At 41.5% G+C, this 23,002-nt stretch overlaps 1 protein-coding gene across 2 annotated transcripts in view; it reads left to right on the forward strand.

The window, feature by feature from the left end:
- Positions 1-21,961, forward strand: part of avl9 (AVL9 homolog (S. cerevisiase)) — a 145,025-nt gene extending 123,064 nt beyond the window's left edge. For both annotated transcript variants that reach the window (XM_078539792.1, XM_078539793.1), the window contains 2 exons: positions 18,964-19,052; positions 20,052-21,961. In XM_078539792.1, the coding sequence (XP_078395918.1) occupies positions 18,964-19,052; positions 20,052-20,167 (205 nt within the window). In that variant the 3' untranslated portion in view covers positions 20,168-21,961. The remainder of the gene's footprint in view (positions 1-18,963; positions 19,053-20,051) is intronic.
- Positions 21,962-23,002: the final 1,041 nt, after the last annotated feature.

Raw genomic sequence — 23,002 nt, forward strand, 5'->3', positions numbered from 1 at the left:
CAAGTCCTGTAGCCTATCACTCCTGATCGCTGACCTAAATTGGCTGCTGGTCAAAGATCATTTTGATTTTAAAATTCTCATCCTTGTTTCAAAACCTTTCATTGCTCATCCCTTTGTAATCTCCTCCAACCCCACAACCCTACATGATATCTGTGCTCTTCTAATTCTCGCCACTAGTGCATTCCTGATTTCAATCGCTCCACCGTTGGTGGCTACACCTTTAACTGTCTAGGCCCCAAGCTCTGGAATTCCCTCCATAAATTTCTCTACCTTTCTATCTCTGTCTCTTCCTGAGACTCTCCATAAAACTCTCTTTGATCAAATTTTGATAACCTGACCTAATCTCCTTATGTGGCTCAGATAAAACATATTTTGTTTTAATATGTTCCTGTGAAGTACCTTTGAACGCTTTATTATGGTAAAGATGCAATATAAATATACATTCTTGTTTTTTAATGTTTTCCTTAATTCACAAACCAGCCAAAAGGTCGATAAGGGACTTAAAACACAATTTAAATGTTATACTTTTTGTTAAGCCCTTGCTTTGATATTGCGGCTAGAAATTTGCTGAATGGGGAATCCTTGGATTAAACCTCGATGTCATCACATTGAAGTACTTATGCTGCCTCTCCATATATTTTCTTGAGTTGATTGCATATTATGCAGTATCAGCAGTAGTTCAGTATATGATTGAATTTTTTTATTTCATTCATTTATGGGATGTGGGTGTCGCTGGCTGGGCCAGCATTTATTGCCCATCCCTAATTGCCCTTGAGAAGGTGGTGGTGAGCTGCCTTCTTGAACCGCTGCAGTCCATGTGGTGTAGGTACACCCACAGTGCTGTTAGGAAGGGAATTCCAGGATTTTGACCCAGCGACAGTGAAGGAATGGTGATATATTTCCAAGTCAGGATGGTGAGTGACTTGGAGGGGAACTTCCAGGTGGTGGTGTTCCCATGTGTCTGCTCCCCTTGTCCTTCTAGATGGTAGCGGTTGTAGATTTGGAAGGTGCTGCCTAAGGAGCCTTGGTGAATTCCTGCAGTGCATCCTATAGATGGTACACACTGCTGCTACTGTGCATCAATGATGGAGGGAATATTTATGGACGGGGTACCAATCAAGTGGCTTGCTTTGTCCTGGATGATGTTATGATCCCAACTGATGTTACTACTGGACAAGCCAGATCCCAGGGTGGAATCTGGCTTGATAGACCCTAACTTTTATTTTTTTTGTTTAGGAAAATGGAGGGCGGCTACTGAACACAGTCACAGGAGTTAGCTGATGAACTTCTAACAAAAGAACGTAACATTTATTAAACAAGAAAAGATAAACTATATTACAATACTCCATCACCTTACAACTATACCTTTTATATATATTTATATATATATATATATATATAAGAATAACACAAGTTACAAGAGCTATCTTACGCTCTAATGTTCACAGTAAGTACACAGTCTTTGTAAACCAATAGGTGACCTCCGGTCAGGCACACCACACTCTGAAAACAAGTGACAAATGCCACCCCAAACGGATGCTATAGATCTCTCATCAACTCGCCCCAGATGCTTATCACCATAAGCCAATTTCTCTCACTGAACTCCGCCTTCCACACGAGGGTTTCCACTCTCAAACAACTCATTTTGGAATCTTCTCCCAAATGACGCTTTCTCTTTGCCTTACACAAGGGTCCACCTCCAGTGTTTCAAACTCTCCTTCAGATCTTCCTCTCCCTGGATCGCCACATGCCTTCAGGCTTCCTTCCACACACACACTCTCACTGACTCAGCCATGTCAACAGAATATCACTGTTTCACATGCCTATTGTAAGGAGTCATGAACTTTTGGCTGTCTCCTCGAATCTTCTGTCTTCCCGCAAGCCTATTTTGCTTTATATTTGTGTCCCCCAGCTTTCTCTCTTTAACCTTGGAGCCTTTCTCTGCTCCTCACTCTTAACTTAACTTCATTTAACGTGACCTTTTCCAGATCCCTGTTCTTTTCCTTTGACTAGAAGGTCTTCTTGGGACCCCTCCTTTCTGTCCCACTCCTTGGCTTTGTGACCTTTCTGTTCTTTAGGGAAATCTGCTCTCTGCAGTTCCCTCTTCTGTGCCCTGCTTCTCCTGGCTCCCGGTTTCAAATCAACTAAAAAAAAAACTGCTGTCCTGTTTTTCCCTGTCTGTGGGCCCCATGTTGCTAGGCAACAGCCCAGTTTTTGTACTTTAAGAACCATAAAACCTCATTAGAATGAAGGTGTACAAACAAACGCACAGGTGTGCAAGCAACTTTTAAAATGAAAGTACAACTCGATGTCCCCCCTTTCTTAACACATTGACACAAACAAAAGTTAAACTTAAAGCTAAAACTTATTCTTAACACCCACAAATACAAATATAACTTACTTAACCTATCTCTTGTTCCTAATGATGGTGTCAAGCTTCTTGAATGTTGTTGCAGCTGCACTCACGCAGGCAAGTGGAGAGTATTCCGTCACACTTCTGACTTGTGCCTTGTAGATGGTGCACATTATTTGGGGAGTCAGGAGGTGAGTTACTCGCCACAGGATTCCAAGTTTCTGACCTGCTCTCGTGGCCACAGTATTTATATGGCTGGTCCAGTTCAGTTTCTGGTCAATTATAACAACCAGGTTGTAGACAGTGGGGGATTCAGTGATGATTGTAATGCCATTGGATGTCAAAGGGCGTTGGTTAGATTTTGTCTTGTTGGAAATGGTCATTGCCTGGCACTTGTGTGGCAAGAATGTTATTTGCCATTTGTCAGCCCAGGACTGGATAGTGTCCAGGTCTTGCTGCATTTGGACATGAACTACTTTAGTATCTGAGGAGTCACAAATGATACTGAACATTTTGTAATCATCAGCAAACATTCCAACTTCTGACCTTATGATGGAAGGAAGGTCAATAATGAAGCAGCTGAAGATGGTTAGGCCTAGGACACTACCCTGAGGAACTCCTGCAGTGATGTCCTGGAGCTGAGATGATTGACCTCCAACAACCACAACTATTTTCCATTCTGCTAGGTATGACTCCAACCAGTGGAATGTGCCCCCCCCCCTCAAGATTCCCATTGACTCCAGTTTTGCTTGGGCTCCTTGATGCCACACTCGGTTAAATGTTGCCTTGATGTCAAGGGCAGCCACTCTCACCTCACCTCTGGAATTCAGCTGTTTTGTCTATGTTTGAACCAAGACTGTAGTGAGGTCAGGATGTGAGTGGCCCTGGCAGAACTTAAACTGGGCGTCAGTGAGCAGGTTATTGCTAAGCAAGTGCCTCATGATAGCACTGTTGGTGACCCCTTCCATTACTTTACTGATGACCTAGAGTAGACTGGGCGATAATTGGCTGGGTTGGATTTGTCCTACTTTTTGTGTACAAGACATACCTGGGCAATTTTCTACATTGCCAGTAGATGCCGCTGTTGTAGCTGCACTGGAACAGCTTGGCTAGGGGTGCGGCAAGTTCTGGAGCACAAGTCTTCAGTATTATTGCCAGAATTTTGTCGGGGCCCATAGCCTTTGCAATATCCTGTGCATTCAATCATCTCTTGATATCTTGCGGGGTGAATCGAATTGACTGAAGGCTGGCATCTGTGATGCTGGAGGAGGCCAGGATGGATCATTCGAGCGAGGAGCAGGAGTAGGCCATTCAGCCCCTCAAGCCTGTTCCACCATTTAATAAGATCATTGCTAATCTGATAGTAACCTGAAATCTGCATCCCACCTACCGCCAATAATCCTGTCACTGCCTTGCTTACCAAGAATCTATCTACCTCTGCCTTAAAAAATATCCAAAGACTCTGCTTCACAACCTTTTCAAGGAGATAGTTCCAAAGACTTATGACCCTTTAAATTTCGCCTCATCTCTGTTTTAAATGGGCAACCCTTATTTTTAAACAGTGATGCCTACTTCTAGATTCTCCCACAAGAGGAAACATCCTCTCCACATTTCACCCTGTCAAGACCCCTCAGGATCTTATATTTTTCAATTAAGTCACCTCTTACTCTTCTAAACTCCAGTGGATACAAGCCTAGTCTCCAACCTTTCCTCATAAGACAACCCACCCATTCCAGGTATTAGCCTGGTAAACCTTCTCTGAACTGCTTCCAATGCATTTACATCCTTCCTTAAATAAGGTGACCAATACTGTACACAGTACTCCAAATGTGGTCTCACCAGTGCCCTGTACAACTGAAGCATAAGCTCACTACTTTTGTATTCAATTCCCCTCGCAGTAAATGATAACATTCTATTAGCTTTCCTAATTACTTGCTGTACTTGAATACTAGCCTTTTGTGATTCATGCACTAGGACACCCAGATCCCTATGAATCTCAGAGCTCTGCAATTTCTCACCATTTAGATAATATGCTTCTCTTTTATTCTTCCTGTCAAAATTAAAAATTTGACATTTTCACACGTTAAACTCCATCTGCCAGATCTTTGCCCACTCACTTAACCTATCTATATCTGTTTGTAGCCTCCTTATGTCCTCTTTACAATTTACGTTCCTACCTATCTTTGTGTCATCAGCAAATTTGGCAACCATCCCTTCAATCCCTTTATCCAAGTCATTTATATAAATTGTAAACAGTTGAGGTCCCAGCACTGATCCCTGTAGCACACCACTCGTTCCAGCTTGCCAACCTGAACAAGACCCATTTATGCCTATTCTCTGCTTCCTGTTAACCAACCAATCTTCTATCCATGCCACTCTTCTTACCCCCTGTACCATGAGCTTTTATTTTCCGCAATAACCTTTGAAGTGGCACTTTATCAAATGCCTTCTGGAAATCTAAGTACAGTATATCCACCGGTTCCCCTTTATGCACAGCACATGTTACTTCCTCAAAGAACTCCAATAAGTTGGTTAAACATGATTTCCCTTTCACAAAACCATGTTGACTCTGCCCAACGCTATTTGGCCCCATGTCATGTGGGGAAAATCCAACCCAAAGAATCAGAATTACTGATATGTGACTGCATCCCTTTAAATATAGCCTTTTATAGTGCCCTGCTATAACTTCTTTAATAATAGCTTCTAACGTTTTCCTACGACAGATGTTAAGCTAACTGGCCTGTAGTTTCCCACTTTCTGTCTCCCTCCCTTTTTAAATAATGGAGTTACATTTGCTATCTTCCAATCTAATGGGACCTTCCCCGAATCTAGGGAGTTTTGGAAACTTAAAACTAATGCATCAACTATCTCACTAGACACTTCCAATAAGACCCTAGGATGGAGTTCATCAGGACACGCAGCTCCAACAATTTACTCAGTACCATTTCTCTGGTGACTGTACTTTTCCTGACTTTCTTCACCACTTCCATTTCCTGGTTTATAGCTGCTTCTGGGATGTTACTTGTATTCTCTATAGTGAAAACTGATGCAAAATACTTGTTCAATTCATCTGCCATCTCCTTTTCCATTATCAGTTCTCCAGACTCACTTTCTATCAGACCAATGTTCACTTTGTTAACTCTTTTCTTTTTAAAATATTTGTAAAGACTCTTACTATCTGTTTTTATACTTCTGGCTAGCTTTCTTTCATAATCTAATTTTTCCCTTCTTGTTAGTTCTTTAGCCATCTTTTGCTGTTCCTTATATTCTGTCCAATCTTCTGACCTGCCATGTGTCTTTACACGATTATATGCTTTTCGATACTATCTGTAACCTTTCTAGTTAACCACAGATGGTGTGCCCATCCCTTGGTCTCTTTCTTACCCGTTGGAATGTATCTATTCTGTGCATTCTGAAATATCCCCTTAAATATTAGCCACTGCAGCTCTATTGACCTATCCCTTAACCTAATTTGCCAATTCATTTTCGTCAGCTCAGTTTTCATGCCCTCATAATTAGCATTATTTAAGTTTAAAAATTTAGTCTCAGACCCACTCCTCTCTCCCTCAAACTGAATGTAAAATTCTATCATATTATAGTTACTGCTACTTAGGGGTGCCTTCTCTATGAGATCATTGCACAATACCAGGTCTAGTATAGCTTGCTCTCTCATTGGCTCCAGAACATGCTGTTCCAAGACACTATCCCAAAAACATTCCATGTACTCCTCATTTAGGCTGTCTTTGCCCATCTGACTTTTTCAGTCTTATGTAAATTAAAATCTCCCATGATTATTGCCGTGCCTTTCTGAGAAGCTCTCCAACTATTTCTTCCTTTATGCTCAACGCTATGATGTGGTTACTGTTAGGGGGCCTGAACACAACTTCCACAAGTGACTTTTTGCCTTTACCATTTCTCATCTCTACCCAAATTGTTTCCACATCCTGGCTTCCTGAACTTAGGTCATCCCTCTCTATTGTGTTAATACCATCATTAACTAACAGAGCCATCCGTCCACCTTTTCCTCACTTCCTGTCCTTCCTAAATATCCTGTACCCTTCAATATTCAGGTCTCAATCCATGTCCTCCTGCAGCCATGTCTCCATAATGGCGATCAAATCATAATTAGTTGCTGTCAGTTCATCTGTTTTGTTTCGAATGCTACGCGCATTCAGATACAGAGCTTTTACTTTTATCCTTTTATTCCTTTTATAACTTCTAGTTTCATCTGTTGATTTACTGTTAGGTTTATACCTTCTATTCCTTCCTGTCACGGTCTGTTTTTCATTTCCTGTAATAATACCTGTCTCCTTTGCCTTGTCTCTCCTCTTTGGTTTACCACATCTTTCCAAATTTGATCCCTTGCCCCCGCTATTTAGTTTAAAACCCTCTCAACTTCCCTAGTTAGGCAGCTCGCAAGAACACTGGTCCCAGCACAGTTCAGATGTAGACCGTCCCAATGGTACAAATCCCACTTCCCCCAGTTCAGGTGCAAGTCCCCCACGAATTAGAACCCACTTCTCCCACACCAGTCTTTGAGCCACACGTTCATCTCTCTCATCTGTTTCATCCTGTGCCAATTTGCACATGGCTCAGGTAATAATCCAGAGATTATGTCCCTTGAGATTCTGCATCTTAATTTGGTGCCTAGGTCCTCATACTGACTATGCAGAAGCTCCTTCTTTGTCCTGCCTGTGTCATTGGTGCCTACATGAACCACGACAACTGCGTTCTTACCCCTCCCACTGCAAGTTCCCCTCCAGCCCCAAGCAGATGTCCCGCACCCTGGCACCAGGCAGGCAACACATTCGTCTGGACTCACACTCTTTGCTGCAGAGAACAGTATCAATCCCTCTGACTATATTATGCCTTAGCACCACTACATTCCTTTTTGCTCCCCCAACTTGAATGGCTTCCTGTGCCACGGCCAGTTAGCTCATCCACCCAGCAGCCCCCACTCTCATCCAAACAAGCTGAAGAAACCTCAAACCTGTTGGACAATTGCAGAGGCTCACACTCCTGCACTCCTGCCCTCTGATCCCCCTTACCTGCCCCACTCGCAGTCACACTTCCCTGTCCCTGACCACTGGCCAAATCAGAAGACCCTGACTTAAGAGGTGTGACTGCCTCCTGGTACAAAGAATCCATGTAACTTTCCCCCTCCCTGATACATCACAGTGCCTGTAGTTCAGTCTCCAGCCCATGAACTCTAAGCTGAAGCTGCTCAAATTTCAAACACTTACTGCAGCCATGTTTGCCCTGGATCAAACTGGCATCCAGGAGCTCCCACATGCTGCAGCTGCGACACACCACCTGTCCTGACATCCTTAATGTGTTCTAATTAACTATTTAATTGTTATTCAATTATATATTTTACTTTTGTTTTTATATATTTTATTAAACTTACCACCAGTTGCTAGACTATTTTGAACCTTAGGAATAGAATAAACCTTAGTCACTTACCAGATACTCACCTAATAATGAGCTTCTTCCCCTGTCGCAAAGTACCACCACTTCTCGAAGGCTGAGAAAGTGACAAAGCAGAAAGCAAAAGAGCACCTCTTTCCACATATTCCCTAACTCCTTTAATTACCTAACTGCCAATAATCTATTCTAAGTCGCACCTCTTGCAGTAAACCTCCCTACAGCACCTCTTTCCCCTTATGCACTGAATTCCCACTTGAATCAAATTCCCAAATACACTCACTCGGTTTCTGTCTCACGCAGGTCGAAGTCTCCACTCGCTGATCATGCGCCTCTTACTCCACGCGGCACTTCTGGCTGAAGATTGTAGCAAATGCTTCAGCCTTATCTTTTGCACTGATGTGCTGGGTTCCCCCCATCATTGAGGATGGGGATATTTGTGGAGCCTCCTCCTCCAGTGAGTCGTTTAATTGTCCACCACCATTCGCAACTGGATGTAGCAGGACTGCAGGGCTTAGATCTGATGCATTGGTTGTGAAATCACTTAGCTCAGTCTATCGCTTGCTGCTTATGCAGTTTGGTATGCAAGTAGTCCTGTGTTGTAGCTTCAGGTTGACACCTCATTTTTAGGTATGCCTGATGCTGCTCCTGGCATGCCCTCCTGCACTCTTCATTGAACTAGAACTGATCTCCTGGTTTGGCGGTAATGGTAGAGGGGGGAGATATGCTTGGCCATGGGGTTACAGATTGTAGTAGAATACAATGCTGCTGCTGGTGGTCCCTAGTGCCTCATGCATGTCTAGCCTTGAATTGCTAGATCCATTCGAAATCTATTCCATTTAGCACAGTGGTAATGCCACGCAACATGATGGAGGGTATCATCAATGTGAAGGCAAGACTTCATCGCCACAAGAACTGTGCAGTGGTCATTCCTACTGATACTGTCATAGACACATACATCTGCAGCAGGCAGGTTGGTGAGGATGAAGTCAAGTATGATTTTCCCCTCTTGGTTCCCTCACCACCTGCCACAGACCCAGTCTAACAGCTAGGTCCCTTACAGGCCGAGCCCTAGTGGTGCTGCCGAGCCACTCTTGGTAATGGACATTGAAGTCCCCCACCCAGAGTACATTCTGTGCCCTTGCCACCCTCAGTGCTTCCTCCAAGTGGTGTTCAATTTGGAGGAGCACTGATTCATCAGCTGAGGGAGGGTGGTACGTGGTAATCAGTAGGAAGTTTCCTTGCCCATATTTGACCTGATGCCAAGAGACTTCATGTGGTCTAGGGTTGATGTTGAGGACTCCCAGGACAATTCCCTCCCAACTGAATACCACTGCACCGCCACCAGGGATGATGATGGTGATGTCTGGGACATTATCTGTAAGGTATGATTCCATGAGAATGACTTTGTCAGGCTGCGAGACAGCTCTCCAAATTTTGGCATAAGCCCCCAGATGTTACTAAGGATGACTTTGCAGGGTCGACAGGTCTGAGATTGCCATTGGCACTTCTGGTGCCTCGGTCGATGATGGGTGGTCCGTCCAGTTTCATTTCTTTTAGGCCAGGCTTTTTAGCGGTTTGATATAACTGAGTGGCTTGCTAAGACATTTCAGGGGCATTTAAGAGTCAACCACATTGCTGTGGGTCCAGAGTCACATGTAGGCCAGACTAGATTTTTCTGACAATCAACAATGGTTTCATGGTCATCATTAGACTGCTGTGGTGGGAGTTGAACCTGTTTCCCCTGAGCATTATTAGTCTGGTGACAATACTACTACTCCATCCTAATTGTTGGTTTGATTTGAGTGTTCTCATCTTCGACCTCTGGTAACTCAATTATCATAGAGTCATTTACGGTACAGAAGGTAGACCATTCGGCTTCCTAATGGGGCAGTCCAGTCAGTCCCATTCTCCCCTCAATCCCCGTAGCTTTGCTGGTTTATTTCCTTCCAGTGTCCAACCAATTTCCTTTTCAGTTCATTGTTTCTGTTTTGAGCACCCTTGTGGACAGTGAGTTCTGGATCCTTCTCAATGATTGATGCCAACGAAACCCATTTACATTTCCTTCAATATTGCAAACAAATGATGTAAAACCCGTCTTGTTCATTGGAACATTACCTATGAAGAAGAGCCCAAGTTCTACCAACCAGCACATCTCTAGAGGTGATGGAGAAAGACTGCAGAATACTGCAGCACAGAAGGATCTGGGTGTCCTCATACATGGATCACAAAAAGTTAGCATGCAGAAATAATTAGGAGTTTTAGCCTTTTTTGAAAGGGGTGGAGTATAAAAGCACAGAAATCTTGCTCTAACTGTTCAGGTCTTTGGTGAAGCCGCACCTAGAGTACTGTGTAAAGTTTTGGTCTCCTTGCGCAAGGAGGGATATACTTACCTTGGGAGCAGTTCAGAGAAGGGTTCTTATGTTGATTCCTGGGATGAAGGGGTTATCTTATGAGGAAATGTTGAGGACATTGGGCCTATGCTCTTAGGAGTTTAGAAGAATAAAACATGATCTGATTGAAACATATAAGATTCTAGGGTAGATGCTGAGATAATGGTTCCTTTCATGGGGAAATCTAGAACTAGGGGAAATCAGATTATAAATATGGGTTCTCTCATTTAAGATGGAGATAAGGAGGAATTTCTTCTCTGAGGGTCATTAGAATCATATAGAATCATAACAACACAGAAGAAGGCCATGTCTGCACTGAGTGATCTGCTTTGGGTGCACAGTGTGTCAAGCTGGGAGTTTGGTGAGTGAGGGAGTTCAATGAGGGAGGTGCTCCTTTTTCTATATTTTTCAGCCTCCAGTAGCTGGTTCTTACTTCAGCACTTATTCTAATTGTAATAAATAATTTTTAAAATTACGTATAGCATGTCAGCTCAGCATTGTAGAATGTACATCCTGCCGTATGTGGGAAGCCTTAGACGCACCATGTGTCCTAGACGAATACATCTTCAGGAAATGTCACCGGCTGCAGAAGCGTGAGTTCCGGTTTTTGGAACTCAAGTGCTGCTGGAAGCACTGATGTGCATCCATGAGGCAGAGAACAGCATGGATAGCATATTTGCGGAGGTGGTCACACTGCAGGTTAGGAGCATGCAGGCAGAGAGGGAATGGGTGACCGTTAGGCAGCCTAAGAGAACCAGACAGGTAGCATAGGAGCCCCTGTGTCTTATCTTGATTCCTAATCGGTGAGGACGATGGTTCCTCGGGAGTGCAACCAGAGCCAAATCTGTGGCACCATAGGTGCCTCAGCTGCACAGGAGGGAAGAAGAAGAGTGGAAGAGTAATAGTAATAGGGGTTTAGATAGTCAGAGTATCAGATAGGTTTTTCTTCAGCAGTAAACATGTCTCCAGAATGGTGTGTTGCCTCCCTGGTACCAGGGGTCAAGCATGTCACGGAGCGGCTACAGGATATTCTACTGGGGCAGGGTGAACAGCCGGAGGCCGTGGTCCACATAGGTATCAACAACTAGGTAGGAAGAGGGATGGGGTCTTGAAAGCAGATTTTAGGGAGTTAGGAAGGAAATTAAAAAGCAAGAGCAGTAATCTCAGGATTGCTCCCAGTGCCAGATATTAGTGAGCATGGGAATAGGAGGATTGATTGATTGAACATGTGGCTGAAGAATTGTAGGAGGGAGGTTTCTGAGGCATTGGGACAGGTTCTGGGACAGGTGGGACGAGTACAAGATGGACGGGTTACACCCTAACAGGACAGGGATTAATATTCTTGCAGGAAGATTTACTAGTGCTGTTGGGAAGGGCTTAAACTAGCTTGTCAGGGGGGTGGGAACCCATCTCAAATTGGGAGGAAGTAACACTGGTAACGGGAAGTAGCAAGTAGCAGGCGAAACAAAGGCAAGCATCAAGTAAGCCTAGAACGCGGAATAATGTCAAAAAGACAAAGTTAAGGGAACTCTACCTGAATATGTGCAGCATTCATAACAAGGTAGATGATTTAAAGGCACAAATAGAGGTAAATGGGTATGATTTAATTGCCATTACAGAAACATGGCTGCAAGGTGACCAAGACTGGGAACTGAATAGTCAAGGGTATTCAACGTTTGGGAAGGGCAGGCAAAAAGGAAAAGGAGCTGGTTTTGCGCAGATAATAAGGGATAGAGTCAGTACATTAGCAAGGGAGGATCTCAGATCAGAAGAACAAAATGTGGAATCTGTTTGGGTGGAGCTAAGAAACAGGGGCAGCAAACATTGGTAGGAGTTGTTTATAAGCCACCAGACAGTAGTGGTGTGGGGCATGGTATTAATCAGGAGACTTGAGAAGCACATAGCATGGGTAATACATTAACCTTGGGTGACATCAATCTGCATTTATACTGGGTAAATCTAATGAGCACTAATGCTGTGGAGGATGGGTTTCTGACATGTGTTAGGAATGGCTTTCTAGAGCAGTATGTTGAGGAACCAACTAGGGAACATCTTAGATCTGGTGTTATGTGACACAAAAGGCGAATTAATAATCTTGTTGTAAAAGAACCTTTAGGGGTGAGTGACCATAATACAATAGAATTTTACATTCTGTTTGAAAGTGAAGTAGTTCAATCTGAAGCCAGGGTGTTAAATTTGAACAAAAGAAATTATGAAGGAATGAGGGGCAAATTAGCTGAAGTGGATTGGGAAAATAATTAAAAGGTATGTCGGTGCATAGGCAAAGGATAGTCTTTAAAGAATTATTACATAGTTTACAGCAATTATACATAAAACCCAGAAGGAAAAGTCAGTCAACTGTGGCTCGCAAAGGAAGTTAAGGATTGCATAAGATTTTTTTAAAAAGGCCTATGAAGTTGCCAGAAATAGTGATAAACCTGAGGATTGGGAGCATTTTAGAAAACAGTGAAGGAGGACCAAGAAACTGATAAAGGGAGAATAGAATATGAATGTAAACTAGCAAAATACATAAAAACAGACTGTAAAAGCTTCTATAGATATATAAAAAGGAAATGTTTGGCTAAGACAAATGTGGGTCCATTACAGGCAGAGTCAGGAGAATTTATAATGGGGAATAGAGAAATGGCAGAGAGGCTAAATGATTACTTTGTGTCTGTCTTCACTGAGGAAGATAAAGAAATCTCCCAGAATTAGAAATCCAAGCAACTAGGAAGAATGAGGAATTGAAGGAAATTAGTATTAGTAATACTGTATTGGAGAAATTAATGGAACTGAAGGTTGATAAGTACCTAGGACTTGATGTACTACATCCCAGAGGGTTGAAAGAGATAGCTGTGGAGATAGTGGATGCATTGGTGATTATCTTCCAAAGTTTATTAGATTCTGGGACAGTTCCTGCAGATTGGAAGGTAGCAAATGTCAGCCCACTATTTAAGAAGGGAGGGAGGGAGAAAACCTGTTAGCCTGACATCAGTAGTAGGGAAAATGCTAGAATCTTTCATAAAGGATGTGATAAATGGGCACTTGGATAATAATGATCTGATTGGGCATGGTCAACATGGATTTATGAATGGGAAATCATGTTTGAGAATCTGTTGGTGTCTTTTGAGGATGTTACCAAGAGAATTGATAAAAGGGAGTCAGTGGACATAGTATACTTGGATTTTCAGAAGGCTTTTGTTTAAAGTCCCCCACAGGAGGTTGGTTAGCAAAATTAACGCACATGGGATAGGAGGTAATATACTGGCATGGATTAAGGATTGGCTGACGGGCAGAAAACAGAGTAGGAATAAACAAGTCATTCTCGCGTTGACAGGCTGTGGCTAGTGGGGTACCGCAAGGATCAATATTTGTGCTCCAGCTGTTCACAACATAAATCAGTGATTTGGATCTGGGAACCACATGTAATATTTCCGAGTTTGCGGATGACACAAAGCGAGGTGGGAATGTGTGTTTTGAGGAAGATGTAAAGCAACTTCAATGGGATTTGAAAAGACTTAGTGAGTGGGCAAGGACATGGCAGATAGAATATAATGTGGAAAAATGTGAGGTTATCCACTTTGGTAGGAGGAACAGATCTGCAGAGTATTTCTTAAGTGGTGAGAGATTAGAAAGTGTAGATGTACAAAGGGACCTGGGTGTCCTTGTCCATAAGTCACTGAAAGCTAACATGCAGGTACAGCAGGGAATTAGGAAGCTAATGGTATGTTAGCCTTTATCGCAAGAGGATTTGAGTACAGGAGTAGCGAAATCTTGCTTCAATTATATAGAACCTTGGTTAGACTGCACCTGGAGTACTGTGCGCAGTTTTGATCCCTTTACCTTAGAAAGGTAAATTATTGCCAAAGAGGGAGTGCAGCAAATGTTCACCAGACTTGTTCCCAGGATGGCAAGACTGTCCTATGAAGAGAGATTGGAGAAACTGGGCCTGTATTCTCTACAGTTTCGAAGAATGGGAGGTGATCTCATTGAAACCTACAAAATACTTAAAATAGACAGGGCAGATGCAGGTAAGGTGTTTCCCCTGATTGGGGAGTCTAGAACCAGGGGACACAATTTCAAAATAAGGGGGAAGCCACTTAGGACTGAGATGAGGAGAATTTTTTTTTACTTAAGACGGTTGTGAATCTTTGGAATTCTCTACCCCAGAGGGCTAGTGGAAGCTCAGTCATTATGTTTAAAGCAGAGATTGACAGATTTTTAAAATACCAATGCTATAAAGGGATATGGGATAGTCTGGGGAAAAGGCATTGAAGTGGATGATCAGCTATGATTATACTGAATGGCAGAGCAGACTTGATGAGTTAAATGGCCGACTCCTGCTCCTATCTTTTCCCTTTTCCACAATTATGTTCAAATTAACTGAATTATGATCACTACTACCAAAATGCTCTTCCACTGCCACTTCTTCCACCTTGCCCAGCTTCATTTTCTAAAACTAAGTCCAGAATCTTGTTAGATTTGCTACATACTGGCCAAAAAGATTCCACTGAACGCACCTCAATTTTGTTCCCTCCATTCCTTTCACACTAAAGTTATCACAGTTAATATAGGGATAGTTAAAAGAGGTAAAAAGAAGTTGCACTTCTCAGAGATTTGCTCTTCTATCTCACTTTGACTGTTTGGGGATCTATAGTACACTCTTCCCCTTTTTTTGTTCCTTAGCTCAATCCATATGGCCTCATTTGATGATCCTTCTAACATATTATCCCTTCTCAAAGCTGTTAATTGTTTCATTAACCAAAATTGCCACCGTCTCTCTTTTTTCATCCCCCCCCTTTATCTCATCTGAAAACTCCATAATCAGAAAGTTCAGCTGTCATTCTGCCCCTCTTTAAGCCATGTCTCTTTAATAGCTATGGTATCATGCTGCCATGTTTTTATCTGTTGTGCTCTCAGCTTGTCTACTTTATTTGTTATACTCCTTGCATTGAAGTATATACCCTCGAGCACTGCCAAACTCTTTTTATTATTTTCTCTGTTGTTTCCTGTGCCCTCCAGACTCATTCACAACCTCCTGCCTTCCATTTCTATTTCTGATTTTGTCCCATCTGAATTCATCTTCAGGTTCCTATCCCCCTGCCAAACTAGTTTTAACTCTGCCCAACTGTACTAGCAAACTTCCCGACAAGGATATATGTCCCGCCCTGGTGAGGTGCAAACCATCCAGCTTGTACAGATCCCACTTCCCCCAGAACCGGACCCAATACCCCAGGAATCTAAAGCTCTCCCTCCTGCATCATTTCTCCAGCCACACATTCATATACTCTAACCTCCTATTTCTATGCTCACTAGCACATGGCGCTGGGAGTAATCCAGAGATGACTACTTTTCAGGCCCTGTTTGCTAATTCCTTAGCCAGCTCCCTAATTCTAACTGCAGGACCACATCCCTCCTTCTGCCTATGTTGTTTGTACTATTGTGGACCATGACTGCTGGCTGTTCACCCTTTCCCCTCAGGATGCTCTGAAGCTGCTCAGTGGCATCCTTGACCCTGGCACCAGGGAGGCAACACATCATCCTGGATCCACGTCTACCGTTTCAGAAATGCCTGTCTATTCCCCTAACTATTGAATCACCAATTACTATAACTCTTCCAGTCTTCCTTGTACATCCCCTGTACATCTGAGCCACCAGTGTTGCCTTGGACTTGGCTCTGGCTGCACTCCATTGAATAACCATCACTCTCATGAGTATTCAGCACTGAATACTGGTTGAAGAGTGGGATGTACTTAGGGGACTGTTGCATTCCCTAACAGTTCCTTTTTGGCGGGCAGTCACCCATTCCCCCTCTTTCTCTGCATACTCTTAAGCTGCGGGATAAACATATCTATAAACCTGCTATCCATGTTGCTGTCAACCTCATAGATGCACCACAGTGATATCAGCTACTGCTCAAGTTCCAAAACGCAGAGCTCAAGCTGCTGCAACTGATGACACTTTCTGAATATATGGTTATCCAGGACATGGGAAGTGTCCTGGAGTTCCCACATTGCACACATGTGCACTCTCAAGATTGGAACAACCCTGACTTTCTGCTATTTATTAATTATTAACCTTGTTACCGCTAATACAACTTAATCCTGCTAATAAATGTAACCAGTACTGATAAAGATTTACCAATACTAATAAGCCTTGCTACTACCAATGAACATTACTAATACTGATAAATCTTACTAATGCTTAATGCACGTTACTAGTCTTTTTAAACCTCAGAAGTCTCGCCACTCTCTCTCCTCCTTGCACTGTTTTAAATCTCATAAGTCTCGTAAGTCATTAGTCTGTGGAATTCTGTATCACACAGAGTAGTGGATACTGAGTTATTGAATATATTCAAGGCTAAGTTAGACAGGTTTTTAATCTGCAAGGGAGTCAAGGGTTATGGGGAGGGGCAGGAAGCAAAGTGGTGTTAAGGCCACAATCAAATCAACCATGATCCTATTGTATGGGGGAGCAGGCTCGAGGGGCTGAACAGCTACCTGCTCCTATTTCTTGTGTTCTCATGTTAATGAGAATAAGTGGTGAAAAATTATTTTCACTTGTTAATGAATTATGTAAGTGTATAGTCAGCATTAGAATCTTAGCGGGGACAATTAGGAGAACAGTTTTTGACAAGAGATCTTTAGAATATAGAGGGCCATAACTTCCTTGGCGTGACAATCAGCGTCAGATTGCCACCCTGTGCCCACTTAGCTACGCCAAATTTCTTCTATGCGTGTCTCACTCGACAGTCCAGTTCCGACCGGGCGAGATCCAGGCAGCGCAGTTGTCTTCAAAGTCCAGCACTATTGAGGTCATGCCCCCTTTTTTACAGCACTGCCGTAAAGCAGGTGAGTTTAAAGGTTCGAATGAAATTGACAGGCCGTGGAGAAGGTAAGTAGATAGGATTTGGGGGTGGGGGTGTTTGGAGGTCGAGTGAGGGTGGCAGAGGGTTTCTGACATCAGGAGAGGGTAGGTGGGTTCGGATATTTGGGAGGGGGTGGGGTCCGGTCGGGTCGAGGGGTGAGAGTTGGGCCCACGGCAGGGTGGGGGCAACACAGTTGAGGAGTCCCATGCGGGTATGGGGAATCCCATGGGGGTTGGGGAATACTGTGGCGGGGGGGTGGTTAACCAGGGGTTAAGGGGGCCCCCGGGGGGGGGGAGAGTCAGGGAAGACCCATGGGTGCATCAGTCTGGGTCTTTACCATTGTTACCCAGAAGTTAGAAGAGGATTTAATTCTTCTAACTTTTTCTGGTCAACTATTGGTGTAACCCTGTTGGAACCATCCGAAGTTTGCATTTTAAATCACATTTTCGGATGGTTCCCAGCGCATTATTGCCCAGAGGATGTGTGCACTCCTGGGTAACTGCCGTGTAAATGCTTACCTGTGAAGTTCCGCAAGGGGTTCCTCAGCCAAACCAACCACAGCGTTTACAGAATTAAATAAACGCTTGAAGAATAAAAATATGGAAGGTGCAGAGATGGACCATGGAAATTAGTTTAGAATAGATAGCGCTAATGTGGAGCTTGAAGGAATACGGTTACAATCACTTGTTTCCAGAACTCCTAGTGTCAGGTTTCTTGAATCAAAAGTAAATATTGCTTGATAATTTTCACAGACCCAGAACTTTCTCTGTGGATAAAATCTAATGTTTCCACCACCAGAACACACACATTAGCAGGAGTGGACTATTTGGTCCCTCAAGCCTGTTCCGCCATTTGATCAAATCATGGCTGATCTGATTATGGCCTCAACTCCACTTTGCTGTGTGCCCGTAACCAAACCCTTGACTCCTTTGTCGATCAATAATCTATGACTCAAGTCTTCACTGCTCTCTGGGGAAGAGAATTACATATGCTAACGATCTTCTGAGAGAAAAAATTATTTTCATCTCTTGTCTTAAATGGGAGACCTCTAAGTTTTAAACTGTGTCCCACAGTTCTAGACTCTCCCACAAGAGGAAAAATACCTCAGCATCCATCCTGTCGAGTGCCCTGAGGATTTTAAATATTTCTAAGATCACCTCCCATTCTTCTCAACTCTAATGAGCAGTCTGAACTGCTTAAATGCAATTATATCCTTTCTTAAGTGACAAAACCAAAACTGTACACAGTACTTCAGGTGCAGTCTCACTAAGGCCCTGTACAGCAATAGCATCAGTGCCCTACTTTTATACTCTTTCCTTTATGCCAACATTCCATTTGCCTTCCTTATCATTTGCTGTACCTGCATATTATTTATGATTGATGTACCAGGACACCCAGATCCCTCAAGAAGAGTCATAGGGACTTGAAACATTAACCAAAATGGGAACAAAATAAGCAGTCTTAATAAATTTCTTTAAGGGGCAGTGTCAAAAAGGGTGGTTTCTCTGTTTAGAGGTTCAACACAATCATTTTCTATTTTATGAGATTAGTTTAATAAGGGAAAAAAATAAAATGTTGGTATTATAGGACTTTCATACTTAGAGTGGGTGTTGACAGCAATGATTTGAAGAATGATGAAGCCTTTTGTATTCAAAGTTGATGTGCAGCAGTATTTTTTTTCTGGAATCCTTGATACATAATCCTGTCTAAAATTCAAAGTGTACTAATGCAGCTTTTAATGGCTATTATGGAAATTTAAAAACCAATATTGAAAGTAGTTCTGAAAGTGATACTGCCTGGGGAACAGACATAATTTCTGTATGCCACACAACCTTCCATTAAGCCCAAGATTGCAATCACTTTGTCAACATCTCACTTTTATCCATGACAATGAAGGTTCTTCACTGGATGTTTCTTTGTTTCAGTTCTGTACAGAATAGTGAACGTGGGAAAAAACTTGGCAATGCAATGATCTCCACCAGCCGCAGTATGGTGCAGACAGGAAAGGCAGTCGGTAAGATATAGCATTGTTTGGAAGAGTTTGATAAATAAGTCTTATTTTCAGAATGAGTCGAAGCAGAAATTGGTGTACTAACTGCTGACCATCCAACTTCCCTTCCTGGTCCTAATTGCTGTTTTTATAATGTTATACATATTCAATCAAACCTATGAATGGAGTGCTGATCACTGGCCTCCCAAGCATGCAATTTTTAATAGATTTTTACAGTCATTAAAATAGGATGGTGTTATGCGCATTCCATCAGTTTGTCTTTAACTGTTAGATTTCCTTTGTTTTGAGCAGCTTCACAGCAAGTGCTTTTACATTAGATCCATTTGTAGGATTGTGTCATCAAAGGTGACTCCTTTATATCATACCATTTTGGAACTTATTCTGTGCCCAGGAAAGTGCCACCACTCATGCTAAAAGACTATAAACATAGAATAACTGATATGGTAGGAGTTTTGAATCCCTTTCAGTAGACAAGGTTTGAGTTTTGAGTTGTCAAGTGTGTTCTCCAACTTCACAAGTATAACTGTCCCTTGTCTAAAACAAGTTGAGCATTTAGTCAGGAGTGAGGAAAGTAGAAGTACACACAACTGAAGCTCAGCTTTTCCTAATTCTGATTTTGATGGTTAACTATACTACACTATGGCATACATAACTAAGATCAGCTCCCATCAGGTATATGTGGAATAAAAAGTAAAACTACAGGTGCTTAAAAGATGCCGCATATGTAGAGACAAGAAAGCTTACAATGTTTTGGCTGTGCACTTTTCAGTAGAACGAAGGGGTGACATCATAATTTGTCTTTTTTTCTTTTGATACTGACTCGCTATGCATTTGAAAAACTTTTTTTTAATTCTTGCACATTTAAGTACAAAATAATTGCTTAAATGTGCATAATTGACCTAAAAGTCAATTGTGTGTCCTGAGTATTTGAACTGGATAAAGATCAGACCTGCAAAAATGTTTTCTGATTTCATTATTTCCTTTTGTTGCTTCTTGATACAGGTCAGTCTGTAGGAGGGGCACTCACGAGCGCCAAGTCTGCTATGACTTCTTGGTTTTCTACCTTCAATCAACAGTCCACAACAACCTATTCTGAGAGACAAACTGGGAAACACTGATCACATCAGAGGTTTATTGCATGCACTGGCTATTCCAATATTATTGTGTAGTGAGCTGGGACTCATCAATAACCATTCCTTTTATTAATAAGTCAAGCTCTGTATCCTATTTCCAGTGCTGGATAATGAAGATGAGATGCATCAGTGTTTATGTATTTCATGTATATAGTTCCAAAATGAAATCAACTGAGTTTTCACTATTGAATGCTTGCTGATTAAATGTAGAACATGTTTTGGGTAATTCAGTTGTTTCACTGCAGCCAATGCCTGATTGTCACAGTCATTTTTTCCTCACATTTTATGTCAAACAATAGAGGTCCATGGATAAATGTATGAACTAAATTCTTCCCCCTCCAAGTGCATTTCCTAATTTTAAATTGGAGTTATTAGCATTGAAGCATAAATTGGTAAACAGCTTACATTTTACATTTAATTTTTCAACTTTGGAACAAACGATTGGTAGACTCTGCCAATTATGGTCATTAAACCAAATTACTACTAAATGAGTAGCTCTTTTTAATTAGAATCCACTTCTGTGCTTAACTCACTTTCTGCTATAAAGGAGAACACTGCCTGGCACAAAGTTATATATCTCAATTTTTAAGCAACTATTAAAATATTCCAATGTTTTTGCAAGGAACGACACTAGGCTTCATGCGTTTCAATATGAACAGGTTGCATTAAAAGACACAATCAGTAAAAACGAAAACATTATTGTGGGTTTAATCCCCACCCACCCCATTCCACCCAAAGCGTTTTTTAAAAATGCAGTATCTTAAAATCATGAAAACTAAACACTAATTTTTGATCCATCTTTGTGCTTGTAATGGGAATGTGCAATGGAGTGCTATATTCAGTACAAAGAAATTGCATTGAGCTTTGCAAAAGTCGTCATGCTCCAAGATACTTGTTTTTTTATTTGTTGTAAGCCATTCTGAGCATGTTATTTTCCTGTATCTAATGTGAAGTTAGTTGGTTATTGTGAAATAGAGTCTTAAAAATGCAGTTTACTCTGTATTCTGATACCAGAAAAACAACTTTGGATGATTCAATCTTTGTCATTAGCAAATATTCAGGGGACGACCCTCTTTAAAAACTACTTAAACTAGTAAAATGCAAAGTTCCACAGATGGTTGCCCAGTTTGCCACCTTTGATAGATAACAAAGTAGTGAAGTTGGCCAAGTTCTGTATGTGTTTTTTTTGGAGGTGGGTTGGGAGAGAGAATTAAACACGAGTCTGTCTTAAGTCATGTTTCAAGTACACGATTTAAATTTTCATACAGGGGTTTAATATCTTTAGATCCAATTGAGACAGGTTATAATCACTCAATGAAGGGTCCTTTTCCTGTGCAAGTGTTTTTCATTTTCTGATGAAACCTGCTGAACTACATGTCATCCAAACAGCTTTTTCTGAATGCAGAATCAAATTGTAACCAGATAATAGTGTCAAAAATATTGTTTCACAAAAGATCTTTGTATTGGATTTATTGCATAAACACCTAATTATATTTTATTCAAATATTTAAATTTTGTGAAACTGCTGAGATATATACTATAGTTTTGATGTGTTATTCTACAGAAATTATAGCTTTGCAGATGTTTTATTATATTTCTATTCACTCTGAAACAATGAACTTTGCTATAAACATGTTATGTACCAAAGAAATCAGTCTTTCTTGTAATTATGTCATTAGAAATGTTTTTGCTGTTTCTAGGATTCTTGCACAGCTATAAGGTTACATGTTTAGTTTAGACTTGCTTAATACTTCTATAAAACTGATTTCTCCAACTGCAGTTGAGAGTTCAGGATCTTATTGCTTTGCCTGATGTATCTACAACATAAAGATCTTGTTTATTCCATATAGAACAAAACATTCATGGCCTTGCACTTCACAGAAAATGAGTTATTTTGAATTGTAATGTAGGAAAGCATTGTAGTCAATTAGAGCACAGCGATATCTCCAAATAAAACAAATTATCTGGTCAAATAGATGGTAATGAGTGAGATGAAATACTGGCCAAAAACACAAAATTCCCCTGCTCTTTGAATAGTCCCTGAAAGGGTCATGGTTTTTAAACACCATCTGCAAGGTGCAATAGTCTGTTATACCTGTTGTTAAATGTTACTTAAAAAAAAATTTAAACTTTGATGTCAACCATTACAACACAAAATCTGATCAAAAGGCTTTCTATGTAAGCAACTGCTGACCACAGTACAAGTGCCAGTCTGCTGGACATGCTTAACGTTTCTAAGTCCAACAGCCACTCTCTTTTATATTTATGCTGAATTTCATTTGACATTTACTGAAAGGCAATGTCAGTAACTTCATATGAATAAAATGCTGAGTTAGACTGTTTTAAAACCCCTACCTAAAATCAGTTGTGATTTTAGCAACTTCCAGTAGAGGTATGTTGAAATATTTAGTTGAGTTTACAGTGGAGAAGTGAAAATGTTTTCTTCCCTCTCCAAACAGCAATAGCTTGTGAAAACGTACTTAGAAGTTTCAAGACTGGGAGAGCAAAACTGGTTCTCTGTTTAAAGAATCTTACAATCTCCTGCAAAACAAAGTCACATTGGTCCAGGAAATACCATCGATAATCCTAGAGCTACGTAACAGTTTTTGATTTTAATTTCAATTAGAGCTGGAGGTGGTTATCCCTGGAAATTCTGTACCCCAAAAACCATTGTCAACTAAGTATGCTGCAGCAAATAGTGAATGTCAACATAAAGCATAAGGAATAAATTCTGTGACATTAATAAAGACACTACAGCAATCACACCAAGTTCAGCTGCAATGCCAGTTTCTGGTTTATCCATCCAAATAGGGAACTTTG

This window comes from Cetorhinus maximus, chromosome 4, assembly GCF_964194155.1.
Source record: "Cetorhinus maximus chromosome 4, sCetMax3.hap1.1, whole genome shotgun sequence".
NCBI lineage: Eukaryota > Metazoa > Chordata > Chondrichthyes > Lamniformes > Cetorhinidae > Cetorhinus > Cetorhinus maximus.